The sequence below is a fragment of the Panthera onca genome, chromosome B4 (genome assembly GCF_046562875.1).
Source record: "Panthera onca isolate mPanOnc1 chromosome B4, mPanOnc1 haplotype 2, whole genome shotgun sequence".
Classification (NCBI taxonomy): domain Eukaryota; kingdom Metazoa; phylum Chordata; class Mammalia; order Carnivora; family Felidae; genus Panthera; species Panthera onca.
The window spans coordinates 94,120,783-94,148,197 of record NC_138345.1 but is presented as its reverse complement, the minus strand read 5'-3'; the positions used below and the strand labels follow the sequence as shown (position 1 = coordinate 94,148,197).

General features: G+C 42.0%; 1 protein-coding gene across 4 annotated transcripts in view; it reads right to left on the bottom strand.

Moving 5' to 3' along the window:
- MYRFL (myelin regulatory factor like) overlaps positions 1–26,183 on the bottom strand; it is a 128,220-nt gene extending 102,037 nt beyond the window's left edge. For 3 of the 4 annotated variants that reach the window (XM_078449685.2, XM_078449686.2, XM_078449687.2), the window contains exon 1: positions 25,838–26,182. In XM_078449685.2, the coding sequence (XP_078305811.1) occupies positions 25,838–25,883 (46 nt within the window). In that variant the 5' untranslated portion in view covers positions 25,884–26,182. Of the gene's footprint in view, positions 1–25,837 lie in introns of all 4 variants that reach the window. The other variant, XM_078449688.2, reaches the window with a different exon arrangement.
- Between the last annotated feature and the right edge of the window lie 1,232 nt (positions 26,184–27,415).

The window sequence follows — 27,415 nt, the reverse complement described above, 5'->3', positions numbered from 1 at the left end:
ATTCTAAAAAGCAACAGTGAGGATCCCCCTAAATGGTTGCCCTTTGGGTTTAAACATAAAGATAGTTTCCCTATGATACACCAGTGTTCATGAGAAATTCAAGCAGAAATGCTAATGAGTACTCCAAAGGAGGAGTAGGAGGGGTAGGAGAAGAGAAGATGGAGGAGAGGAGGAGAAACCAAATTCTCTCATTTGCTAAGGACATTTTGTTTTGAAAATAAAGCTGGATTATATATATACATACATCTGTTTAGATGTATGTATATATATACATATATATACATATATCTATACAGATGTATATATACATACATCCATGTACATACAGGTACATACATACATCTGTACAGATGTGTGTGTGTGTGTGTGTGTGTGTGTGTGTGTGTGTATATATATATATATATATATATATATATATATATATATACAATTTATTGTCAAATTGGTTTCCATACAACACCCAGTGCTCATCCCAACAGGTGCCCTCCTCAATGCCCAGCACCCACTTTCCCCTCTCCCCCACCCCCCATCAACCCTCAGGTTTTTTTCTCAGTATTTAAGAGTCTATTATGGTTTGCTTCCTTCCCTCTGTGTAACTTTTTCCCCCCTTCCCCTCCCCCCTGGTCCTCTGTTAAGTTTCTCAGGATCCACGTATGAGTAAAAACATACAGTATCTGTCTTTCTCTGCCTGACTTATTTCACTTAACATAACACTCTCCAATTCCATCCACATTGCTACAAAAGGCCATATTTCATTCTTTCTCATTGCCATGTAGTATTCCATTGTATACATAAACCACAATTTCTTTCTTTTTTCTTTTTTTTTTTAACGTTTTATTTATTTTTGAGACAGGGAGAGACAGAGCATGAACAGGGGAGGGTCAGAGAGAGGGAGACACAGAATCTGAAACAGGCTCCAGGCTCTGTCAGCACAGAGCCCGACGCGGGGCTCGAACTCACGGACCACGAGATCATGACCTGAGTCGAAGTTGGCCGCCCAACCGACTGAACCACCCAGGCGCCCCTAAACCACAATTTCTTTATCCATTCATCAGTTGATGGACATTTAGGCTCTTTCCATAATTTGGCTATTGTTGAAAGTGCTACTATAAACATTGGGGTACAAGTGCCCCTATGCATCAGCACTCTTGTATCCCGTGGGTAAATTCCTAGCAGTGCTATTGCTGGGTCATAGGGTAGACCGATTTTTAATTGTTTGAGGAACCTCCACACTGTTTTCCAGAGCGGCTGCACCAGTTTGCATTCCCGCCAACAGTGCAAGAGCGTTCCCGTTTCTCCACATCCTCGCCAGCATCTATAGTCTCCTGATTTGTTCATTTTAGCCAGTCTGACTGGCGTGAGGTGGTATCTCAGTGTGGTTTTGATTTGTATTTCCCTGATGAGGAGCGACCTTGAGCATCTTTTCATGTGCCTGTTGGCCATCTGGATGTCTTTAAAGCTGGATTTCAAATCTAATGTCAGTGTTTAGAGCCACAGCCAATTCAGAGTTAGATGAGAAAAGATGGTATTTCCAATCATTAATTCACTAATTTTTCCATTCATTTATTCAATATATACTTAGTGTCCACTTTGTGTCCGGGAATAAAATCAGAAATGAGTTCACAATCCAGTGAGAGGGACAAGAAAGTCAGCTAGAGCCGTACGAGTTAAATGTTAGGATGGGTGTAGACATGAATACTATGGGAGCTTTCAATTAGGCTGGCAGGGGTGGGAGAGGGGAAGGACTCCTTGTAGGTGACACTTGAGAGGAATTTTTAAAGATAAGTAGGTAGTTATTAAGAAAAATTCTAAGAACAGAGAAGAGCATGTACAGATGAATTTATAAAACCAGCAGCAGGACTCCTGTGGAAATGTGCCAATAGCATGGCCAGAGCCAGGTAAAGAACACGTCAGAGACGGAGACAATGCCTGTTGCAGACCCTGGTGAAAGCTGAATGCACTTCTGTTCCAACCCCTGTGGTTGTGTGGTGTGTGTGTCTCTCTCACTAACCTCTAAGCCTCTCTAGGGGATAAACTGCCTCTTTCGTATACATCCTAGAACAAGGGCTGGAACCTTGTTAGGCCTAGCTATTCAATAAATATTGCATCTGTTGTATAAGTAATAAAATTTGAATGAATAAATGTGATGATGAAGAGTGGAAGGGGCATCTAGAGAAATTAATAGCCACCAGATCATGAAGCTTCATAGGTACCAAGGTAAGGAATTTATCTTGAAAGTTATGGAGACATTGCAACATTTCCATCAGAGGGGTAATGTGAGCAGGTTTATAGTTTCTCGCTGTTGGGAGACTGGCTTGAAGCTGAGTGAGACTAGTCAGGAATGCTGCCAACATGAGCCTTCCCTTATTAAATCACTCAACACACCTGCTACGGACCAGGAAGAGTCCCAACTGCTAGAGACACAAAGACGAAGAGGCCTTAGTAGTTAAGGGTCCTGGTTCTACAATCAGGCCTGGGATCAACTCTGGCTGTAGATTTGTGCAACCAGCTGTTCAACCTTGGGCAAATCATGCAGCCCCTCGGTGCCTCAATTTCCTTACCTACAAAATGAGGATAATAGGAGCATCTACCTCATAGGATTGTTCTGAAGATTAAATTTTCTTTCATGGTTGTTTATTTATTTTGAGAGAGAGAAAAAAACAGAACACGAGCAGGTTAGGGGCAGAGAGGGAGAGAGAGAATCCCAAGCAGGTTTTGCACTGTCAGCGCAGAGCCTGATGTGGGTCTCAAACCCACAAACCATGAGATCATGACCTGAGCCAAAATCAAGAATCAGATGCTCAGCCAACAGACCCAGCCAGGCACCCAAAGATGAAATGAGATAATGCATTTAAGATGCTTAGCATAGTTCTCAGCTCAATAACTACTACCCTTTGTCAGTACTATCAGTTTCTGTGCTCAGCAAGTTCACAGATTAGTGAGAAAGACTGACATAAACACATACCACAGCAATGTGATATGACAACAGAGATGTACATATGGCATTATGGGTCACCTAAATGACCTAATAAGAACAAAAAGGTGCCAGGCAAAGCTTCCAGGAATAGGGGTCCATGAGGCTAGAATTGTCAGCAGGGACAGATCCTGGGGTCTTAAATGCCATGAAACTCTGATCCAGTATAGCAGCAGCGGGGAGGGGGTGTCGGGAAGGTGGAAAATCCCTGGTGTCCTGGAGCCAGCTTGTACAAGCGTGTGCACATCTCTTCCCAAATCCCTATTTGCTGTGTTGTGTTAGCAGCTTGCAATTGGCCACAAGGGAGGGTTTACACCATGGAAATTGGCAAACACTACAAATTGGGAATTCTTTCCCCAAAGAGTTGGTTGTTTCACCAGCACACCACTGGATGAGAGTAGTATTTGAGAAGGGATACCTACTGGACTTTGTGACTGATTGGAAGGAAGCTAGGTAATTCTCTAGTCTAGTCTAGTTTTGGTGATTGGGTGGGAGGTTGTGCTCATGCTTTGAGGTAAGAAATATGAGAGATTTGGGTGAGGAGCCTGAGAAGGAGCTTGGAGATTTCATCTGCTCGTGTCATATCATCCTGTTTTTGCACTCGGAGACAGAAGGGAGCAGCAGGGCACTGATCCCAAGAAAAACTCCACCTAATGACCTAGAATTATTGGAGTCTCCCCAGTTCCCCTTGCACAGGAAGTCCTACATTGATCCAGGAAGAATCTAATCAGTTCTTTTAACCAGAGGGAACATGACCCATTGTTGGAAATGTGACCAAATTAAAAGACTGTCTGGACTTTAACATGATATGAATCACCTGAAATTTATGTGCCTGATAATCAAACGATAAAATAAAAATTAACCTTTATGCAACTTGAGTAAATAAATAGTTCCAGCACATTGTGTAACAGGATGGCAACGCCCACACGGGGCTTCCAGAACTGTCACAGATGCAAAATTCTAGAAAGGATCACTAAAAACTTGGCTGCCGGACTCTTACAAACAGCAGAAGACATTGAAGAGTCTTCATGTGCCCACCAAAAACTAGCCAGGTGGGTGAACTTCATTTTCTTGCCTGTCCAGCTGCCTGAGACTGGCAGATCAGGAGACTCTCCATGGAAATGTGTATCCTGACTTCAACTGGACACTTAACAGAATTCTTAATTCATTCAGCATTTGATAAATATTTAATGAAGTGTGTATATGCTAGGCACTGGGTATACAATAATGAGCAACACTCAATCTTACCCTCAAGGTGAGGGAGGGGCACAGGAAAAAAAACCAAAAAACAGGCAGCACCAACATAGTGTGGTAAGTCAGGCCCAAGGAGATACCTGGGGGGCTTCCAATCCAACGTGGGGAGGGGCAGTCAAAGATGGTTGTATTTGTAGCTAAGATGGAGAAAGGTGTGGAAATTACATTAGCGTTAGGTGAACTTATACCTGGGAGAACAACTGTACCCCACCATGGTAACCGAGAGAAAAATCCTAAAATTCAGCACAAAATGACTCTGCTCTCATCCTTGTCAATAAGGGTATTTGTGATTTTTAGAAGTATAAAGAAGGCAAATTGGCCAAGTATGGAGATGGCCTAAAGGAGGTAGGCGGGGCACAATATGTTTTGAAAGAGTCAAGTCGAATCTCGCTGACTGGGTTGATGGCTAACTTTGACAAGATGACATTCAGCAGGTGTAGCATTAAGCTCTACATTGACTTTTTAAATTATGTAAATAGGAGTTGGGGAAACTTGGCGTATGAGTGAATAGGTGAGATGAATAGGTGAGACAAAGTTCCTTTCGTTGGGTCATCATGAGGAAGTATTGGGAAGACAAACTAATGTTGAATTATACTAATAAAATCACTGAGTACAGAAGTAGGATGGTGAGGTCCCTGTTCCTCAATGCATAGGTCCAGCCATGATGACCTGGGCCCCATAATTTCAGAGGAATGTTGACAAATAGGGTGTCTAAGGGAGATCCAACAGAGTGGGAAAGAATCACAAATCAAGCCACATGAGAGATGGTCAATGTAGAATTATAATAATAATAATAATAATAATAATAATAATAAATACTTGGTAAATTTGTTGAGCACTTTTTGGGTACTGATAACATGCTAACAATTTTACATTTCTTTCTCATTCAATCCTCATAATAATTTTATTCTATCAAATAGGTCCTATTATTATCCCCATTTTTCAGAGGAGCAAATATTCTTAGCCAGCTTACATAACTTGTTCAAGTTGCAATAACAAATTGTTCTTGCACGGACTCAGGTGTTTTCTACTATACCATAATGAATGTGTTCTTGAACAACCTTGCTTTCTGCAAAATCATGCGAAAGAATGTAGGAAAGTAGGGTTGGGACAAACCACTCAAAAACTAACAGAAATAATAACATTCCTAATAAAAATGTAAAGGACATGTCAAGTTATTAATATTGTTAGGTGCTTCAGCAAATAGAGAAACTTACCCTTTATAAAAAGGATGATGGAAGAAGGTTGCAAAAAAAAAAAAAAAGTTACAGCTGCTGAATTATGAAGAGAAGGGGAGAGAGAGGAGGAATTTGAGATTGTGATAACTGGTTTAAATCAATTACATTAGAGCCTACCCTTCCTCAGCTCAAGGACTCTCCTCTCTCTAAAGAGATTAAGCTTCTGCCCGCAGAAAAGAAGGTGGCTGGACCACTACTGGGAAGGCAGCTTATAGCGTCTGCCATATACAGCTTAAGAATGTAGTAGATCTATGATCTTTCAGCACTAACGTTATTATAATTCCATATGAATGTGCCCAATTTGCTTTTTCACAAACTCAGGAGCCATTCAGTGTAAATAATAAATGATTGCTCAATACCTTTGGAGAGCTGCCCTTGTGGTGATTTGCATAGCTTCTCAGTGAATAATCTAAAAATTTGCCTGGGATTTAAAGTAGGTGAAAATGGTCAGTCTATTGCATCACGTGACCTCAATTTTCATGAAAGTATTTCAATGTCTTCATTAGTTGCTTATCAAGTTCACACTTCTTTTCCTCTCAAATTAGTGATTTGAAATATAAATTAGGCAAGATCCTCTGGACTTTCTGGGGGTCTGGGAATCCATTTTTCAAGGAGTTTTGGAACCTTACAGCTGAACTTCCTCCTAGCCCTTCACCATGAGGATTAAACTTTTATGCTTTGTCAATTTTCTCTTCAATAGCACATACTAACATTAATATATACAGGAATAAATAAATCACGATCAACTGCATGTTAACCAATACTAATTTTTAACTGTGGAAGATTCATTTGGGAAACAGAAGCTGAAGCCTTTCCTTCTTTTTTTTTAATGTTTATTTATTTTTGAGAGAGAGAGACAGGCAGGGGAAGGGCAGAGAGAGAGGGAGACACAGAATCTGAAGCAGGCTCCAAGCTCTGAGCTGTCAGCACGGAGCCTGACGCAGAGCTTGAACTCAAGAACTGTGAGATCATGACCTGAGCCGAAGTTGGATGCTTAACCGACTGAGCCACCCAGGTGCCCTGAAAACTTTCTTTTAAATGGTATAGGAACACATCAAGGAATCCCATTTGTTTTACGTTGAAGATTTTGAAGAATTATTGTTCTGGTTTGGTCTAATGTTGCCAAGGGCCAAAAAGGAGGAAGAAGAGGAAAAAGGAAAAAGACGAAGAGGAAGACACCCCACAGGAAGGTCAGCTAAAGTGGGGATGTCCACCCACAGTCTTTGCGGGTGGTTTGGTTCCTCTGGAATGGGCAGTGTTGAATATGAAATTGATGCCCCAGTGGGCAGACCCTGCATGGCACAAATTAAGGAAAATGTAACGCGGAAGCTGCCCACCCTGTGGCTTTCAGGCATATCTGTCCTGCCGCAGCAATGCCTTCCTCCTGCCAAGCCAGGCGGATATGGAAGGGACAGCCCAGCAGAGCACTGACTGAGGGCTGAGTCTTCAGTCAAGTGTAGGATGAAGGTTCACGTCTTCTTGGGTAGGAGAAATAAGGAGGGAAGCCCAGCAGACTTGGAAAGAGGTCAGGCTTGGGGTATTTATTGACTGGTTTCATAAATATGTTTGAGTGAATACTATGTGCCAGTCCTAGCTGCTGAGGCTAAAGGAATGAATGAGACATATTTCCTTCCTTCCTGTTGTCCATAGGAGACGGACACAAAAAAAGGCAATACACGCTTTTAGAGGTGAAGTACAAAATACTATGGAATACACAGGAGCCCTCAGGGAATGATGCCAAAGTGGAAATCTCAAGAGTGCACAGCAATCAGCCAGGTGAACACGGCAGACTAGGGCATTCCAGAAGGAGGCAGCCCCATGTAACCTGCAGGCAAGGAAAGAACGAGATTTGGAAAACTGCAATCAGGTCAACTTGGGGTCAATTCCACTTCTACTGAACCTCTCTGGGCCTGTTTCCTTATCTTGGGCAGGGGTGAGGGGGTGGGGGAGGAGGTGGGAAAAAAAGATGAGTTTTAGCACTGTAGAGCACTGCTCACAGACTAAATGTGACATGTCATCCTGCTGCTGTCAGACTGACTCCAGATCAAACTCTACTCAGGCCTCCTTGACCTTTTCAACAAGGCCTACTTTCATGTTTCTGTCTGTATCGTCCAATTTGAGCAAGAATCCTGACAAATCAGCTTAACCAGAATCCCCCATCCTCCATATCTGATCACCCTTGCTGTCTGATCAGCTTCCTTACCCCCACCTTGCCCCAGGGGGTGTCTGGTCACCTTGGTCAGCTCTCAGAAAGAATCCTGTTAGGTTGGTCTAGCCAGAATCCCCCTTACCCTGCTCCTTGGCTATACCCATGAGGGGTTGAGCCCAGTCTCTCTCCCCTACTGCAAAATTCCATCACAGCTGTCACTATACCTGTTGTGACACTCCTTCCCTTGAATAAAGTCATCCTTACTAGGCTTTAACAAGTATCACTGATTTTTTTTTCTTTAACACTGCTAATGTTCAGCACATAATAAATGTTCACTCCTTTCTTGTTCCTTCTCTGCTACTTGCCCCCAACTCCCAAACACAGGACTCAGAACAATGAACCAATTGCTGAAATCAGGGAAGATCAGTTTCATCAAAGCAGGGTGTTAAGCGAAGGCCCAAATAACAGGAACTTGCTGGCCCTGCTCTGGAGAGTAGGTGCGGTGGGGTAGCCAGTGGCCAGTTTGTGGGAAATTAAGGTGGTAACTGGGTTTCAGGAAGCAAGAGGACGATAAAATGGAGGAGCGTTTTCCAAAGACCTGCTAAGTTTACTGAAGTATTTGTCTGACATCTACCCTAGACTATGGAAGCCAGTGAGTCATGGCCAGTGTTATCTCTTTTTCCTTTGGGAAAGCAAAGTGGTATGAACATGGAAAGAACATTGGACTGGGAATGAGAAGACAAAGATTTTGCCACGACCACTGGCATTTACCAGTGTGGTTTTAGACACGTCAACTTCTTTAAGGTTCCGTTTTGTTCATCTGTAAAATGCCTTCCTCCCAGGGTTGCAAGAGGGACCAACGAGTGACGGAAATGAAAAAGTCTGTAAAATGTCAAACTCTATTATCCACAAGCATAATACAAATGGAAGGGTGAGAAGAAAACTTTGAAGATGGGTAGGAAGGAGCTGGCGAAATAAGAAAATGTAAAAATTTGGTGGCCGAGTAGGGACTTTTATTTTTTTCCCAACATTTCCATAAACAACCAGCAAAGGGAAGACCAAGTCCTGAGCACAGCTTGTAGCCCTGACACCTCAGTACCATGAAAGGTCAATTCAGATTCTCACACAGGAGCCTGATGCCCCCTGGGGAGAGGAGCAGATTATTGTCTGGGTCTTATCCCCATGCAGATAAAAAGAAGAAATGGAATTTTTCCAACTGCTTCTTAAGACACAACTCTTCTGGAGATGTGTGGATAATAGATTTTAAAGTGCCCTTCTACCAATCGATTGGAATTAGCCTACTCATGCTAACAGCCAGATCTTACTCTTTTATACCCGCACACAGAGTCATCCCAAAGTACATTTACTCTTAGCAGAAGAGACTTGATTAGCTCTTACCTTGTAAAATTTATAAGAAATAGTTTGTAGGTGTCCTTTCTGCCTCTTCCTGCATATAATACATCGTATGTGACTTAACAGATTTGTCTCAAAGCAACAAGCTTGCCTAACCCAACAAGGGAAGAAAGGAAAGAGGAACATTGCTTCTATTCTTTCCATCTATAGAATCCCACTGCATAGTAGAATTCCCATTGGGATACTCTAATCTGCTTTTGCACTGTTTTAATACACACAAATAGAAAAATAGCTATGTGGATTTAAAAACTGTTTCTATGCATGCTTTTATGGGCTTTTAAAAATATAAGTTGTACTTATACTTTACAGGATGTTAAACAGTAATATACTCTTTTGATTCTTTTTGGATTTCTTTTTTTAAATATTTTTTAATGCTTATCTATTTTTGAGAGAGAGAGAGAGAGAGAACATGAGTGGGGGCGGGGGAGGAAGAAAGAGGGAGACACAGAATCTGAAGCAGGGTCCAGTCTCCCAGCTGTCAGCACAGAGCCCGATGTGGGGCGTGAACCGGCAAGCAGCAAGATCACGACATGAGCCGACATCAGACAGTGCCCTTCTTTGGATTTCCAACCTTTACTTGCTGATTATCCACAGGCAAAAACAACAAAAACAATTAAAAGCATTAATACCTTTCAAAGAAGAGAATTTAGTTATGTGCCTCAAAGCCAGCTTCCCCAAACCCTGCCAATGCCCAGTTGAATGACCTGTTTGAGGTCAGTGGTTACCAAGGTCAGCAGATAACACCTCTCATATGAATTTTCCACCCCCCACCCCCGAGCCTTTCTGGAAAGACACTGACAGATCAAAGATCTAGTTCTCCTACAGTGAGAACGTCTCAGAACATAGGTTACACAAAGCAAGTTCTCTCCTTAAACTAAATTTGCAGTCTCCCGTCTTCAGAATTTCTTACAAATGGACTGTATAATTAGCACAAAATTCTTTAGGCTATTCAAGAACAGTACAATAATAACAATATATTCCTTTCAGTTTTGATTCTATCCCCAAACAAGGAATGCTCATGAAACCTTGGAAATACAGTACTTTCACTGTTCTGCCTTTTCTGAAAAATGTTGATTTCAAGACCAATATGGAAAAGCTGAACCTTTTGCAATAAAAGGAAATACTCAGTACTTTGTCCTATGTTGCTTGGCAACTAAGGGCTATAAATGGATTTTATGATTATAAAGGCTCAGGAATTAATGTGAACATGTAAAAGTTGTAATAACTCCCTGGAGACAGAAGTGTTTCTTTGGGAAAAAAAAAAGTGTGTGTGTGTGTGTGTGTGTGTGTGTGTTTGTATATAGCTTGTACTCATTCTTATTTCAAAAGAGAGAAAGAAAGAAAGAAAGAAAGAAAGAGAAAGAAAGAAAGAAATTTGGTTCCTTCACCTTGAAAATGTTATAATAAATCAATAACTATCATTTATTTCGTCATTAATCCTCACAACCCTAAGAAACAGATGTTATTATACCCATCCTACAGGTAGAGAAAACTGAAATTTTAAAAATGTTGAGTAACCGGCCCAAGGTCACATAACTAAGGAGCAGAGGAACCAGGATTCAAACCCAGGTATGCCTGAACCAAGGCCTATGCCATCATCCACAGCCATAGATTCATAGGAAGCATATTTCTCGGCTCCTAATATTTGAGGATATTGGTCACTTTAACCCTATGGGAGTGACACTATTTCCAACTATTAAGTCATTTAATGTTATCCTTAGAACACATGACCCCACATGGCTATATCTGACAATTGTGTCTTTTTTATTTTTAAAAAATTTTTTATTACATTTTTTTATTTTTGAGAGACAGAGTGAGACAGAGCATGAACGGGGGAGGGGCAGAGAGAGAAGGAGACACAAAATCCGAAGCAGTCTCCAGGCTCTGAGCAAGCGTTCAGCACTGAGTCCGACACGGGGCTTGAACCCATGAACCATGAGATCATGACCTGAGCCGAAGTCAGACACTTAACCGACTGAGCTACCAGGCACCCCGACAATTGTTTCATATGCTGCTAACATCAGGGTATCAAATATCAGGGTATCATCTCACTGGACTATTTGTCCTGACTCTGGTTTCCAAAAGCCAAGGAGAATTAATATCTGCTACTACACTTGTGAGCAACCCAGCTGCCTAAATTCTCTCTATAAATTTTTGGTTTGCACTGAGCAGTACTGTAGGCCAGCATTGGTGTTCTTATATCCTTGTATTCTTATTGGTAGCCTTATATTTTGAGTGTCTGTAGCTGCCTCCTCTATGAACATAAACTATTGCCCTTTTACCACTAACACCTGAGCTGGACTTTGCCAAAAAAATGCCAGAAAGCACTAATATACCAAGCACTCACACTCCAGAATAATTTCATCTAAGGAATGGAATTACGTGCAAATTGTCACACACACACACACACACACACACACACACACACAACCCTGGTTATCTGAAAAGGAGCCATAATTTCCACAGCTAACTCTACAGATGTTCCTTCGCAACCTGTCTAGAAGACACCGTGCACAGTGACTAGGAATCAAACCTTAAGAGAAAGATTTCTATCCAACTTCAAGCTCTGCTACATAATGGCTGTGTTGCTTTAGGCAAGGTACAAACCTTCTCTGAATCTGTATCCTCATCTGTCAAGTGGTGATAATATTATCTCCTTGCTCATTTTGTTGTACAAACTAAGAAGTAATACACCTGAGAGTTTAGTACAGTGTCTAACATAAGGTCAAGTGTTCATTAAATGGTAGTGGTTTTCTTCCTGATCACACAGGCTGCTACAGGGACCTCCTTTAAAAGAACAAACACTTGGGGCGCCTGGGTGGCTCAGTCGGTTAAGCGTCCGACTTCAGCTCAGGTCACGATCTCACGGTCCGTGAGTTCGAGCCCCGCGTCGGGCTCTGGGCTGATGGCTCAGAGCCTGGAGCCTGCTTCCGATTCTGTGTCTGCCTCTCTCTCTGCCCCTTCCCCGTTCATGCTCTGTCTCTCTGTCTCAAAAATAAATAAACGTTAAAAAAAATTAAAAAAAAAATAAAAGAACAAACACTTTCTTAATTATAGATTACTGATAATACCACTTCGCTGGGCAGTAACTGTGGGTCAGGCACGATGCAAAGTACTTCACATATATCAGCTTACTGAATTCTCACTCCTCTCCTATGAAATAATATCTACTTCACTTCATAGATGAGGAAACAGTCTCAGAGAGACTTTGCCAAGATTGCATTGTAAGTCCATTATAAGTAGAGGTGGGATTTGATCCCAGGGCAATCTGGATGCAAACCTGTGCTCTAACCACTATGTCACTCGTCACCACACTTGCACATTGGAGTCAGGAGCTTGGGGTTAATGTGTGCGATTTGTAATGGTGCCCACTTTCCAGGGGCAATGTGGGTGGGAAAGCTGTGTAATCAGACAGTCCCCCCAAGATCATTCCCACAACCCCCAGGGCCATTACTTTGACTGTTTCCTGGTGCTTGGACCTTTAGTTTTCTCCAGACTGCAGCTTCCACCTGTCTATTTTGACTGCAAAGCCTCCTAGTGACTTCTTCTTCTTCTTTTTTTAAGATCTATTTATTTTAATTTATTCATTTATTTTTGAAAGAGAGAGTGTGAGTGAGTGAGTGAGGGACAGAGAGACAGGGAGAGAGAGAGAGAGAGAGAGAGAGAGAGAGAGAGAGAGAGAATCCCACGAGGTGCAGAGAGCGAGAGAGAAAGAGAGAGAGAGAGGATGCAGAGACTGGAGTGGGGCTTGAGCTCACCCAACGCAGGCCTTGAGTTCGTGAACCGTGAGATCATGACCTGAGCCGAAGTCAGATGCTTACCTGACTGAGCCACCCAGGCGCCCCCTCCTAGTGACTTCTAAGTATTGATTCTGATTCTCAGCGCATGACCCAGTTTGAGTTAAAGCCTTAACCTGTTATAAAGGGACTAGGGTTTTGAATCTGCCTGTCCCCAGCCAGCACCTCCGCCATGCTTTCTACTGAGCGCCACACCACCTTCATTCCCTCCCTACTAATAGTTGCTTTTAAGGAAAACAGAGTTACCACACACTAGAGGAAGATCATTACTATAGGTCATGGATCTAACAGTAATCTACATAACCAGTATTGATGAGGAGCTGTGACTTCCTCTCCAGAGCTGGTTTGGATATTAAAATGTCGGTGAGAAAATGAACACAAACTGAACCACCATGTATAATAAAATAAGCGCCCTGCTTCTCCACCAGAAATTCTGGTCAAGAATCTCATTCACGGAACACATATTCAACAAACATTTCTCTAAGTAAGTGCTCCACGCAAGACATTGAGCCTGCAGAGGTGAACGACCCAAAGGCAAATCCTCACACGGAGATGCTTAAAGTGTCTTCTGTGGGAAACAGACATGTAAACACACAACTTGAACTTTAATGTAAAGGGTGCATATCCAAAGGTATGGACAAAGAGCTGCAGAAGCATGGAGAACTGTACCTCTAACTTTGCCCAAGGAAGTTGACTGGATAAAGAAGTAGGAAAGTACAGGGGCGCCTGGGTGGCTCAGTCGGTTAAGCATCCGACTTCAGCTCAGGTCACGATCTCGCGGTCCATGAGTTTGAGCCCCGTGTCGGGCTCTGGGCTGATGGCTCGGAGCCTGGAGCCTGTTTCCGATTCTGTGTCTCCCTCTCTTTCTGCCCCTCCCCCGTTCATGCTCTGTCTCTCTCTGTCCCAAAAATAAATAAACGTTAAAAAAAAAAAAAAAAAGAAGTAGGAAAGTACATTCTGGGCAGAAGGCACAAAGACCCAGCGTTAGGAAAGGGAAAGTAAAAGAATGTATTCAAGAAACCATGAAAATCTGTGTAGCTGGGGTACAGATAAGAGTAAGAACGATACTGAAGATAATAATAGTAATAACAGGCATACAGAATCCAGGTACTATTCTGAGCCTCATGTATACTGAATCATTTAACTTGCCCAATAACCCCAGTAGACAGTTACTAGTAACACTCCAGTTTTATAGATACATAACTGAGGCACTGAGAGATTAAGTACAGCTTAATCACACAGCTAGCAAGAGGCAGAGTCAAGATTAGAACTCTGGCCCTGGAACATGCTCTTAACCACCTGTACCAAACCACGTGCAATAGATATCAGTATGGGGGGAGTCCCCAGTGTAAGGATGCCCGGAATGTTATATTGGGACAACTACACTGAGCTCAGACAATGGAGATTCAACAGCAATGTTTAAGCAATGGCATCCACATGAGCCAATGGCAAAGTGGAAGGTGGTTAGCACAGGGACAGACGTTAGGAGGCTCTGGCAAGAGATGAATATCTGAACAAAGGGGAGGTTGCAGCAGGGAGACATTTCACCTTAGGGTGGAAGCAACCATTTGATAAAGGATTAGCTATAGAGTATAGGAGTCATCAGGAGTGTACCCCAGTTTCTAGTTTGGGAGGTCTGTTGGAGAGTGAAGGGAACACGGAGGCAATGAAGACTGAAATCAGGGAGGGAATGAGTTCCACATTGAATGTGTTGATTTGGGAAAACGGAGATCCATCCATACATATATATGTACCTTAAACAGCTATAAATATAGGTCTGAAACCTGGCAAATACAGGTCTGAAACTTGGGATATGCTGACCCATGGGAATGCCCCCTCAGGGTAAGCTTTTGGTGTTCAAATAAAAGAGTTTCTGAGACAGGACTCTTGGGCAGACAAGGAGGGGGTGAATTACTGAAAGCATCCGAGAGGAAACAGAGGCTGGAGGAGAACCAGAGTGAAGGTGCCATGGAATTACATAGGAGAGAGCTTCCATGAGGAAACAATGGGCGATGGTGACCAATCCCAGAGACAACACCAGGAAGATGAGCGCTGAAGGCTTTTTTAATATAATCTAGCAATTGGAAGAAATTTCAGAAGAGCAAGTCAGAGCAAAAGCCAGATTTAATTGGGCTTGAGATGCAAAGAATAAAGAGAATGGGTATTTTTCAGAGTTTGGTGATGAAAGAGAAGAGAAAGAGAAGTGAATGTCTGGAAGGAGGGATAGAGTTGAGAGAAGAGATTTAAATCTCCTCACTGACCCATTGATACCTGAATTTTGCTATTACTCCCCGCCCCCTGGGAGTATATATTGTTACCCTTGCCTTTCCCTTGTAGGGACTTTATTATACCAATTTTTAAGGTAACCTGTAATGTAAAGTATTCCCAGAATCTTTTCAAAAGCAGGCTAGGCACAAATAATCAACAAATGTCAATCCATTGCCAAGAGCTTCCTCCTGGCTAACTGGGCCTCCGGAAGCATCTCTTCAAGTGCTTCTGGAACAGCCCCCAGGGATAGAAGGAAGCCCAGTGCAGAGGAAATAATCACCCTTTTCTGGTCACGTCAACTGCTAGGGGAGAAGTCATGTGGTTTTCTATACCCACCAATGAAACTGAGAGCAGACTTTTCAGAATTCACTCCCTTTTAGGTTACAGTATCATTCTGGCAGGAGTGTTTTCCGATACAGTTACAACTCAGAATATAGAGATGAAACAGTTATTTTTTTTCATCACTGCTTTTAATCATGTCATCAAACCTCCCTTTCCCATCTCTTAACCACATTTTAAGTAGGGTCTATAAGTTTCTAGACTCTGATCGTTGAAACATGCCCCAGTCCAGGATCTTCTACTGGTTCAAAGTATGTCCTCTCCACCATGGGTGGCTCCAGGCTCTGGCTCCTTCAGGAGGAGAAGGTGAGAGGAGCTGTCAACGGCCTGAGACCAGCGCAGGGGTTCCTCACATCTTCTGAGTCGTAGAGCTCACTGGGCCTCCAATAAAAGGTGTGGAGACTTTCCCTAACATATGAGCCTACACAAATACCTACTTCCACTCACTGCCAGAGGCTTGGAGCCCGCCTGAATCTTACCCTTGGTTAAGGACTCTGGGAATAGAGTAACTTTTTTAAGTCAAAAAATGAAAATATCAGGCAGCCATAACAGTGAGAGTCTACAGATTAATTTTTTTAAAATTTCCTGGCAGAGGGGCGCCTGGGTGGCTCAGTCGGTTGAGTGACTGACTTCGGCTCAGGTCATGATCTCGCAGTTTATGAATTCGAGCCCCGCGTCGGGCTCTGTGCTGACAGCTCAGAGCCTGGAGCCTGCTTCTGATTCTGTGTCTCCCTCTCTCTCTGCCCCTCCCCCACTCATGCTCTCTCTCTGTCTCAGAAATAAATAAACATAAAAAAAATGTTCCTGGCAGATAATTGGGCAATACTTATCAAAGAGCTAATTAAAAAAAAAAAAAATTCTATATGGCAGTAACTCTATTTTGAGGAAATTCATGCAAAGCAAATAACTAAAGGTTCTCACAGGTAAGAATCTAGAACACACCCGAATGTCTAGCAATAAGAACTGGTTAAATTATGGAACATCTCGGGGTGCCTGGGTGGCTCCATCGGTTAAGCGTCCAACTCCTGATTTTGGCTCAGGTCATGATCTCCGGATTCACGGGATCTAGGCCCATATCGGGCTCTGGGCTGTCAGCACAGAGCCTGCTTGGGATACTCTCTCCCTCTCGTTCTGTCTCCACCCCCCCCCCCCCCGCAAAAATAAATCAATTTTGAAAACATTTATGAAACACTGCAATAGAGGTTCTCCCACATGTCCCTGGGGGCTGAAAATGGGAGGTGTTTTTGGTCTTCACTGCTATTTCCGGATTAGCTTCCCTCCTCCCTTCTTCAAATGAAGCAGATCCCACATGACTGGGCCACCTCCTGGTAGTAGCATCTAGCAACCTCTTGGTCGCTCACTTTGTTCACCGTCTGGTTCCCTCTTTTCCTCCCTGCAACACCACTCTTGCCATCACTGCTGGTGGCTTCAACATCCACCCGATACTTCCCAGCCTCTTGAATTCGTAAACTCCTCACCACTTCTTCTACCACCTTTACTCCACCTCACCTCATTCACCTCCTCTCTTGACACGCTGCTAAACCCTAGCATCAAACCAGTAACTGCATCAACCTCTGAAATCTCATTTCCACCTGCTGTATTCTCTGACCGGCCCATCCTTTCCACTCACTGACATTTATGCCTCTACTCGAATCAGTTCACCCACTGGGATCCCCTATTCATGAACCTTATTACCACTTTTCCACACCTCTTCACGCCCCTGCTATCCCCATTTCCCTTCTTACCCAGCTTAGATGTCAGGGCCCATCACTCTAATTACTCCCTTGCAAAGACTAGTCACTCTCTTCCCTTCTCTCCATCTGCAGGATTCATCTGGGAAAACCTCAACTTTGCAAAAACCCAATTCTTCACCCACCCCAACCCTGCACTTAAGCCTCTGAATGTTGCTCAGAAAATCATCCAAGTGTACTGACTGGCCTCACTTAAAGTAATTGAACACAAATCTTAAGTGGACACAGCAGTGACCAGCAATCCTATTTCCTAGCTTATTTGCTTCTTTATTTTCTGTAGTGAGTTGAAAAATGCCCCCCCCCCCAAAATGTCTGACCGCCCACGACCTCTGAATGTGAACTTTGGAAAAAAATGTCTTGGCAGAGGTAATTAAGTTAAGGATCTCAAGCTGAGATCATCCTGGGTGAAGGTGGGCCCTAAGTCCAATGATGACTGTCCTGATAAGAGAAGAGACTCACAGAGAAAATGATGATGTAAAAACGGAGGCTGAGATTGGAGTTACTAGTCTACAAGTCAAGGAATACCAAGGATTGTCAGCGTCACCAAAACCTAGGTAAGAGACGTGGAACACATTCTCCCCTAGAGCCTTCAGAGGGAATGCAACCTTGCCAACACCTTGATTTTGGACTTCTGACTTCCAAAACTGTGAGAGGACACATTTCTGTTGTTTTAAGCCATCAATGTTGCCGTTGTTTGTTATGTCAGCCTAGGAGACTAATATACTCTCAAAGAAAAGAATTTCACAACTTATTCTCCCTTCTAACGCCCCCAAATAGTCCCCTACCACACTCCGGCCACCAGCTCCCTCCTAACACACCTCACACTTCATAGGCAAAGCAGAAGTAACCTGTCTTGGGTTTCCACCCTGAAATCTGCCATACCACCTGCATCTGTTCAGATACTCCACCTCTGCTGCTATCACAAGACAGCAAGCGTTGCAAGCGTCTCCAGGTGCTCTGAATCCCATCCTGACCCACCTTCTCAAGGTTCCTCTCCCACAATTAATGGCCCCTCCCTCTTCTGCATCATGCAGTACTCCTCTACACTCAATCATTCCCACCAGCAGACCATGCTTCGTTATCTCCCATCTTTATTTTTTTAACGTTTTTTTTTAATGTTTATTTATTTTTGTGAGAGAGAGAGACAGAGTGCAAGCAGGGAGGGGCAGAGAGAGGGAGACACAGAATCCGAAGGAGGCTCCAGGCCCTGAGCTGTCAGCGCAGAACCTGACACGGGGCTTGAACCCACGAACCAAATCGTGAGATCATGACCTGAGCCGAAGTCAGACATTTAACCGACTGAGCCACCCATGCGCCCCAGTATCTCCCATCTTTAAAAAACAAAATTATCAACAACTCTTGCCTCTATACCCCCTCTGGCTTTGGCTCAACTCCTTGGCTCATGGGACAAAAGAACTTCTCAAAAACATTACCCATATTAGCCACTCACCGTCTGTTCCCTCTTCAACGCCATGGACTGGGCTTTCTTCCTCCACTACATGGAAACCGCTTGTCAAAGTCACTTAAACCTTCTTTCCCACATTCTATGCTGTTATCTGACATTTCAGAAACACTTAAAACATATGATCATGTTCTCTTTGAAACACTATTCTTTCCTAGCTCAACACCGCAAGCTCCCCTCTTACCTCATTTAACATCCCTTTGTTAGTTATTCTCACTTGCATCCCAAAGTGTTATCATGGGTCTCCCTGGTCTAGTCTGTCTCCCTTCTCAGGATCTCATCTTGTCTTAGGGCTTTAAATACCAACCATATGCTGATGACCCCCAAACTGATATGTATATCCCTGATCCCTTCCTTGGGTTCCAAATTCAAACATCCAATTGCCTTCTCATATTTTCCATTTTGCTGTCTAAAAGGTATCTAAAACTTGAAGTGCCACAAATGAATTATTGATTTCATATGTGTGTGTGTGTCCACATACGTACACACACACACACACACACACACACACACACACACACATATACACCTGCACTTCTGCCTAGTCTTGCACACCTGGGTACATTGTACCAACATCCACCAATTATTGGTGCCAACACCAGGGCATCATCCTTGACTTCTCTGCCTTCTTCATCCCCCACATCCTACCCATCTGCAAGTCCTGCCTATTCTCAAGGGTTTCCTATCACACTGAGAATAAATATTCAAATTCTGACGTCATCCCCTACCACCCTCCTCATTCTCAGTTAACACTGTCCCCTGCCCCCTCCAGCACGCTCTTCACCCCACCCCACCTCCACCTGCCCACTCCAAGCTCAGGGACTTTGCACTGGTGTTCCCTTTGCCTGGGATGTTCTTCTGATGGATGATGGATGATGACTGGTGGGCAACTTGCTCGAATATCACCTCCTAAGAAGATTCACTGGTTACCTTAGCTTATGTAACCCGCTCTCCCTCCCATCCTCAGTGTCTCTCTGCACTGCTATCTGGCTTTATTTTCTTCATAATTGATGACTATCTGAAATCATTTTATTCACTTGCTTATATCTTTATGGTCTTCTTTCTTCAGCTAGAAGAGGAGTTGCTTTGGGAAAAGGCCTCTGCTTGTTCACCACTGAATCCCCAGCCATTAGGGCAGCATCTGATTGCCTGGTTAATATAAACAAAGGATCGGAATGAATGACGAACTTGTAGCCACTTACTACCTGGATGACCTTCAAGCAAGTTCACCTCTGCCAGCCCCATGATTCTCATGGGAGGAAAAAAATCTCTCACAGGGCCCTTTTGATGTTACACAGAGAAAATGATAACAGGGTAACAATGAGAATTATAATAGCTACCATTAATTGAGCTCTCTGTGCCAGGCATAGCCCTTTACAACCACATTTCGAGATGATACAGTTATCCGGATTTTATAAACAAGGAAACTAAGACCTGCAGAAGTTTACTTCTCCATCATCCCAGAGGAAATGAATGGCACAGCCAGGATTCATATCCAGGATTACTGACTCCAAAGCCATGGTCCTAATTAAAATTCTATATCTAGCACATAGTAAATGCTCAATAAAAAAAAAAAAAAAAAAACAGTCCTTGGGGCTCCTGGGTGGCTCAGTCTGTTAAGTGTCCGACTTCGGCTCAGGTCACGATCTCGCCCATGAGTTCGAGCCCCGCGTCGGGCTCTGTGCTGACAGCTCAGAGCCTGGAGCCTGTTTCAGATTCTGTGTCTCTCTCTCTCTCTGACCTTCCCCCATTCATGCTCTGTCTCTGCCTCAAAAATAAATAAACGTTAAAAAAAATTTTGTTAAGTCCTTATTTCTAGTTATTATTGGAGGCTGTTGCTAGGACACAACAGGATGTCTAAAATTCCATCATTAGAGAGCAACCAAACCTACCCTTAGAGAAGGTGACTTTTTTGATTCATTTGACCAAACATCTTTGTGTTCTCTGAAAGTACATTGAGTGTAAGACTCTATAGAGATGTATGGTGGCATCAGATTATCTGCTGCTTGTACCTTGTGTGCAAGCTCAGGTTTTATTGGGACAGAAAGAGGAGGGCATAAGGGTGCTGGGAGAGTGAGAAAGTGGTGGTCCCCACGTGCAAGAAAGACAAAGGATTAAGAGGCTGGCCTGAGGTCAAAGATACCCTTTACCCAGGGCATCTGGGTGGCTTAGTCGGTTAAGTCTGACTTCAGCTCGGGTAATCATCTCGTGGTTTGTGGGTTCAAGCCCTACCTCAGGCTCTATGCTGACAGCTCAGAATCTGGAGCCTGCTTCAGATTCTGTGTTTTCCTCTCTCTCTCTCTGCCTGCCCCCCACTCATACTCTCTCTCTCTCTCTCTCTCTCTCTCTCTCAAAAATAAGTAAATAGATAAACATTAAAAAAAAAAAAAGATACCCTCTACCCACAAGACTGCCTTGCCCAGGGCCAGTCCCAGCACTGTAGTGTCGGCCTTCTGTCCTGCTTTCAGCTGTTCAGAGCTTCTGATTCCTCTCACGGGAATTCAGAGTCACCAACCAATTAGAGTTTGGGGGTCCCTGTCCCCACAAACTTCAGTGAGTGTGCTGGAGTTTCAGTCTCTCAGTGTCTTTCTTGTGTCTCCTTGTTATCTGCTCCTAGTAGGTGGTTTTCCCCACTCCATTCAATCAGGGCAGGAATGAATCTCCTCTTCTCCTTTCAGCATAAGCCAACAGGCATTTGAGAACCTACTTCAGGGCATTACCAAGAGCATGAGCTAAATATCTTCTCAATTCAGAAAACCTCCTCTTTAAAAATTAGATACAATGAAAAACTAAATAGTCTTCTCAAATCAATTTTTATAAAATGTTCTAAAAAGCCTGGGAATAAAAAGTGAGACCTCTGATATCATGGCAGTCCCCAAAAATACCGATGAGGAAAACAAATTAAGAATGTGAAGTCACAGCTTTCAAAAACAAAGGAAGTAAACTGAAGAACTGAGATTTACTGTATTTCATTTTCTTATTCCTTTTTACTCAGAGAGTTGTAAGAATTAAATGAATTAATGAACGTAAAGGCAACAGCATAGGGGTGGGCATATGGTAAATGCTTAATACATGTTGTTAGTAATCAGGGTCAAACTAAAGGTGAAATTGATAAAGTTTCCAAGTTAACCAACTTAAAATAGTTACCCATCTCTTTTTAAAGATAAAATCATGACTTTCTTTTAAAAAACAATTTTTTTTAATGTTTATTTACTTTTGAGAGAGAGACAAACAGCGCGAGCGGGGAGGGGCAGACAGAAGGAGACACAGAATCTGAAGCAGACTCCAAGCTCCAAACCGTCAGCACAGAGCCTGATGCAGGGCTCGAACTCAAGAGGCGTAAGATCATGAGCTGAGCCGAAGTCAGACGCTCAACCGACTGAGCCACCCAGGTGCTCCAAAACCATGACTTTCATACAAATATAGGATGGATGCCTATCAAAGATTTTATTCAACTACCTAATTAATGAAGCAGGCAGGAAGATGTCACAACTGGCTCAAGGAGAATTCAAACGGCATTTCTAGATCTATATCTACCCCATTTGTATCTATCTAGCTACACCATGCAATGAATTTACAAATAAAAGCAAAACTGTCTTTTACTAGAACTGTTGATCCCACTAAAAGTAAATTCATTTGCATATCTATAGACAAAAGTCATTTGCATTGATATCAGTTATCTACAATGTATAGAGTTTTAATATACCTCTAAGACAATAAAAGGTGTAAATCCCACAGAATCGGATAGCCCAGAAGGATGTGATCTTTTCTACGGAAGATGTCCATAATCTTTTTCATCTGTGTCAATGTCTTTTGTAATTTTTCTTTAGACGTGGATCTTAAACAGAAGAGTTTTGCTGAATTAAAACTCATTCTCCTCTATTTAAGATAATCGGATTATAACATAATACATTTCAATTATGAAGCACTTAGATAATAAAGTATAAAGAAGAAAATGAAAATCGACATATTTTTACCACTAAGAGATAACAACTATTAATACTTGAAGTGTATTCATCCAGTTGTTTCTATGTATATGTGTGAGCATGTATGTATATATATTAAATATTTTCAGATCACTGTTAATAATAAATTTTGTTCTGGGAAGCTACATATATAAAAATATTCAATTGTATATACCAATTTACAAACCACTTTTCCCCTTTATATAATAAACATTTTTCCTCATCATCATTTTCAATAGCTATAAAATATTCCATTATATGGAAAAACCATAATTCATTTAATTAATCCACCACCATCAGAAATTTAGATTGTAACCAAGTTTTAGTTATTAAAAAGAAAATAATATGCTTCTCTTCTGACACCCTTTCTCTTGTAGTGGTACCAGCTTTGTTGAAAAAGCCAAACATTTCACATGGTATCAGTCTCCAGAGGATGTTGGGATCCCTAGCACACCTGATCTGCCTCTGCTTTAGTTAATGGGCCTACCTGTGGCATCAGGGGCAGACAGGGAATTAGAATTAGAATTAGAATTCCAGCTACCCGAAACCACCCTTTGTTCTTATCATTTTCCTGAGACACATCGTAAAGATTTAGACATATTTGAAATTTAAAATAAAAACTAAGATCATCCTGAGCTTTGACCCTCAAGGCCATTTATTGTCAATCCAGATACTTTTGTCAATCCAGATACTTTTTCATACAAATGCGTTCATAAGGAAAAATGCAGCTAGGACTGAGTTTCTTAGAACAAAGAGTCTGAGGAAACAGAAAAATAGCTTTCAGCTGGGTAACAAATTGCCAAAACTTTTCTTGATTTTTCAGACCTTGTTTTTTTTTTTTTAATTTTGTTTAACGTTTATTTAGTTTTGGAGAAAGAGAGCGTGAGGGGGAGAGGGACAGAAAGAGAGGGAGACATAGAATCGGAAGCAGGCTCCAGGCTCTGAGCTGTCACCCAGAGCCCGACATGGGGCTCGAACTCACAAACCGTGATCGTGACTTGAGCTGAAGTCAGATGCTCAACCGACTGAGCCACCGGGGCACCCCTGGATTTTTTTTTTTTTATACAAGATCTCATTTAATTAGAACCGACACATCAACACATCAACAGGAGAACAATGAGCGACAACTGGTCCTCCTCACTAGAATATCACTGCTGTCCTCAGTCTAAGGAATACTTGAGAAAGGAAATCATTAAAATCTAAGGGAAAGACTTCAAAGCCTTATAAGCTACCACTTAAGGGAGGTGGTGTTGGACCAGGCACACAGCAGGTACTCAGTATTTGCTGAATAGTGGAGGTATAAACATTTGACAACGAGCTGTGTGGTTTTCAGGGGGAAGAGAATCATTTAAGCTGATGTCTCCATTTTTTATTTCTAAAAATGAAGAGAAATGACCCCTCCCTCATGAAAAAAAAAAAAGGTTTCAAATGGAAGACCAGGGTTTGGTTTAAGCTAAGAAAAATACTATTAAAATAATAATCAGATATTGTAGCAAGTGACAGAGAAGACTGGTGGAAACTATATCCCTGGAGACTTCTGAAAATAAGACAAAGATAGTATAGGAATCCTCTAAGTACAGCAGAATTTCCAAAGAACAGAAGGTAGACCACATTCGCTTTTCAGGTCTTCTCCAGTTACAGAAGGAAACTAAGACTCTATGCTTCTATAAAATGAATGGGTGGTTTCTCTAAAATAAAGCATATGGGGCGCCTGGGTGGCTCAGTCAGTTGAGCGTCTGACTTCGGCTCAGGTCATGATCTCACAGTCTGTGAGTTCGAGCCCTGCATCAGGCTCTGTGCTGATGGCTCAGAGACTGGAGCCTGCTTCCGATTCTGTGTCTCCCTCTCTCTCTGCCCCTTCCCTGCTCATGCTCTGTCTCTCTCTGTCTCAAAAATAAAAACATTAAGAAAAAAAATTTTTTTAAATAAAGCATATGTATGGAACTGTAGCCTGGGGCTTGCTACCCCCTGCCAGGATGAAAGTTACACAGAATATAAAATCAGGCAATAACAATCGATCAATGCAACGTTAGCGTGCCTACTGTGTACAGAGCCTGACCCAGGTAGACACACCGATTTGGCTACTGTCAGAGACAGAAAATTCAATGGGATAGATCATGACTGAGATAATGTGATAATTCTCTTGGTCTTAGCTTTCTTCTTGTCACTTCTGGCAAAATCCAAGCCACAGAAACTACCATATTGTATGTGATTCTTTCTGATGGTGACCTAGAATCTCACTAGTTCTTTGGTATGACCACTCCGTTATTTCGTACTGTTTGGTGTTGGGTCAATTCCATTCAACCTTTTTGCATCTAGAATTTGTCAGGTACTTTACTGATCACCAGAAATGCCAAAAGAACTCCTCTATATGCTGGTAACTGCCCTCTGGATTCTGTGAATAAACAGGTCTACCCTCAATTCTTCTCATACTTCCTCCTGAGAAATACCTTTGAAATGTGTAAAAGCTATGGTCACATTTCCCTTCACATGGAAGTCTGAGCATTGCTGATAAAGAACCAAAGACTGAAGTCTCTGATGGCGAGTCTTTGCTGACATTTTCAACAGACCCCCATTAGAATATCAACCCAATTAAATAATAGAAGCCAGTACTGCCAGTTTAGATTTGTAAAAGAAAGAAAATCTCTGTAACCACGTCCTATAATATGCCCCTCCCTTAAGAAAGAAGTACTCATTTCTGTAGTATGGCTCTCCTTTCAAAAACCAATCATTATTCGGTTGCACATTTTTAAAGTGTTGTGAAAAACAAAGATGAAAAGGGGAAGGAGGTGTTCTTTTACTGTTTTATATTTAATTTTACTAACAGAAAAACTATTTTAAATGAAATCTTACACCTTTCTGGTGCTATACTCAAAAACTTTAGAGACAAGACAAATCTGTAATTTTTGAAATGTAGGGGATTAGAAGAAATATAATCTAGCACAGGACAGAGACAAACCCTAGCCACATAGATACGCTGACCCTGTGACTCTTTTAACAACCAAGCTAGAAGATGGAAATCCTGTATTCTTTTAAATCACTACCTATACCATTGATTTTTCCTATGAACAGAGCAAATAAACCTCCACTTCAGATTTCAGGACAGTTAGTACGATAGCATTTCTTCCAAGTCCAAGTTTAAGTGAATTCCAAAAAGGCAAAACAGCAACTGCGAGCAGAGCCAGTTCTCAGAAGCAGGGACTGCATGTTGGAAAGTGGGCACTTACCTTCAAAGAACTGCTGCAGGGCCTCATTTTCCCCCACCACATCCATGGTGCCGCGGTCCCAGTAATGCTTCCTCACAGAACAAGGGTTCTCAGACCTCAGGAACTAAGTGCTCGTCCTCTGGACTTGACGCCTATGAATGCTCTTGAAAACTCTTCATTTTCTTTTTATTGGAGTGAAGCATATCTTCTGCCAACAAATTGTGTCCAGAAAGATGGTTAAATTCTCCAAATGATTGTAAGACCAGGCTATGGGACCATGCAGGAAAAAAAAAAAAAACCTTATGAATAGGGAAGTGGTAACAAATCTATCTTACTGTAGGGAACTGTTTCTACTCTGCCTTTTGTCTTTAAGGACCTTTGTCCTTAGTGACACATGTAATTACATAAATGGGCAATAAATACATAGTCTTATCTCTTATTTGTCCTTTTACACCAATATATTTATATCTCCCCCTCTGTCAACCAGGTCAATTTAGCCATAACCAGGCAAATATACAGTGTGTGTGTGTGTGTGTGTGTGTGTGTGTTTACCTAGAGAAAGGGGGCAAATCAATAATCACTTTTATAGATACCTAGAGGAGCAGATAATTTAGACAGACTTGTGATAATGAAGAGTTGGGATTTGTTAAGTATTTCTAAATTTAATCACAATGAAAACTTACATTCCCTGATACACACCTAGTCTGTCTCCTCCAGATTTTATTTTCTTTGAAAGTATAAACTAGAAAGCATGAGAAGTGCCTCTGATGAGCAAATTTGATTCGGTAATTCTTACAGTTGAGCATACACTTCACTTTTAGCTGGTTTCACTCCTAAATATAAAACTACATGCAAATAAATGTTTTGCTTTCACTGCTTAACTACTAATTTACTTCATAGCCTAAGAATATAATTAGGATATTCAATCGGCTCTTTAACCCTTCATTTTCTTTTTCCCCAACTTTTCATTTTGAAAAAGTCTTTAACCTATCGAAAAGCTGAAAGGATAATACCATGCAATACCCACCTACTCTTCACCCAGATTTATAGTTAATATTTTCCCACTTTTGCTTTTTCTCACTTGCTATATACACTTTTGGCTGAGTCATTTGAAAATATTCCTGACATCTTGACATTTCACCCAGAAATAATTCTGTATATGTCTCCTAACAAATAAGGATATTCTCCCACATGACCACAGTATTGTTATACCCAAGAAATATAATAGAAATTTAATACTAATATCTCATTAGTATTAATACCTTTGTCCCCCAAAATATCTTTCATGACTTTTTGTTTCCTGGTCAAGGATCTAATGAATGTTAATGCATTGCATTTGGTCATGTTTGTTTGTTTATTTATTTACTTTTAAAGTTTATTTATTTATTTTGAAAGAGAGAGAGAGCATGAGCAGGTGAGAGGTAGAGATAGATGGAGAGAGAGAATCCCAAGCAGGGTCCACACTGCCAGTGCACAGCTCGATGTAGGGCTCAATCCTACATTGAGGAACTGTGAGATCATGACCTGAACTGAGATCAAGAGTGGGATGCTTAATTGACTGAGCCACCCAGGTGCCCCTGGTTATGTATGTCTTTTTAA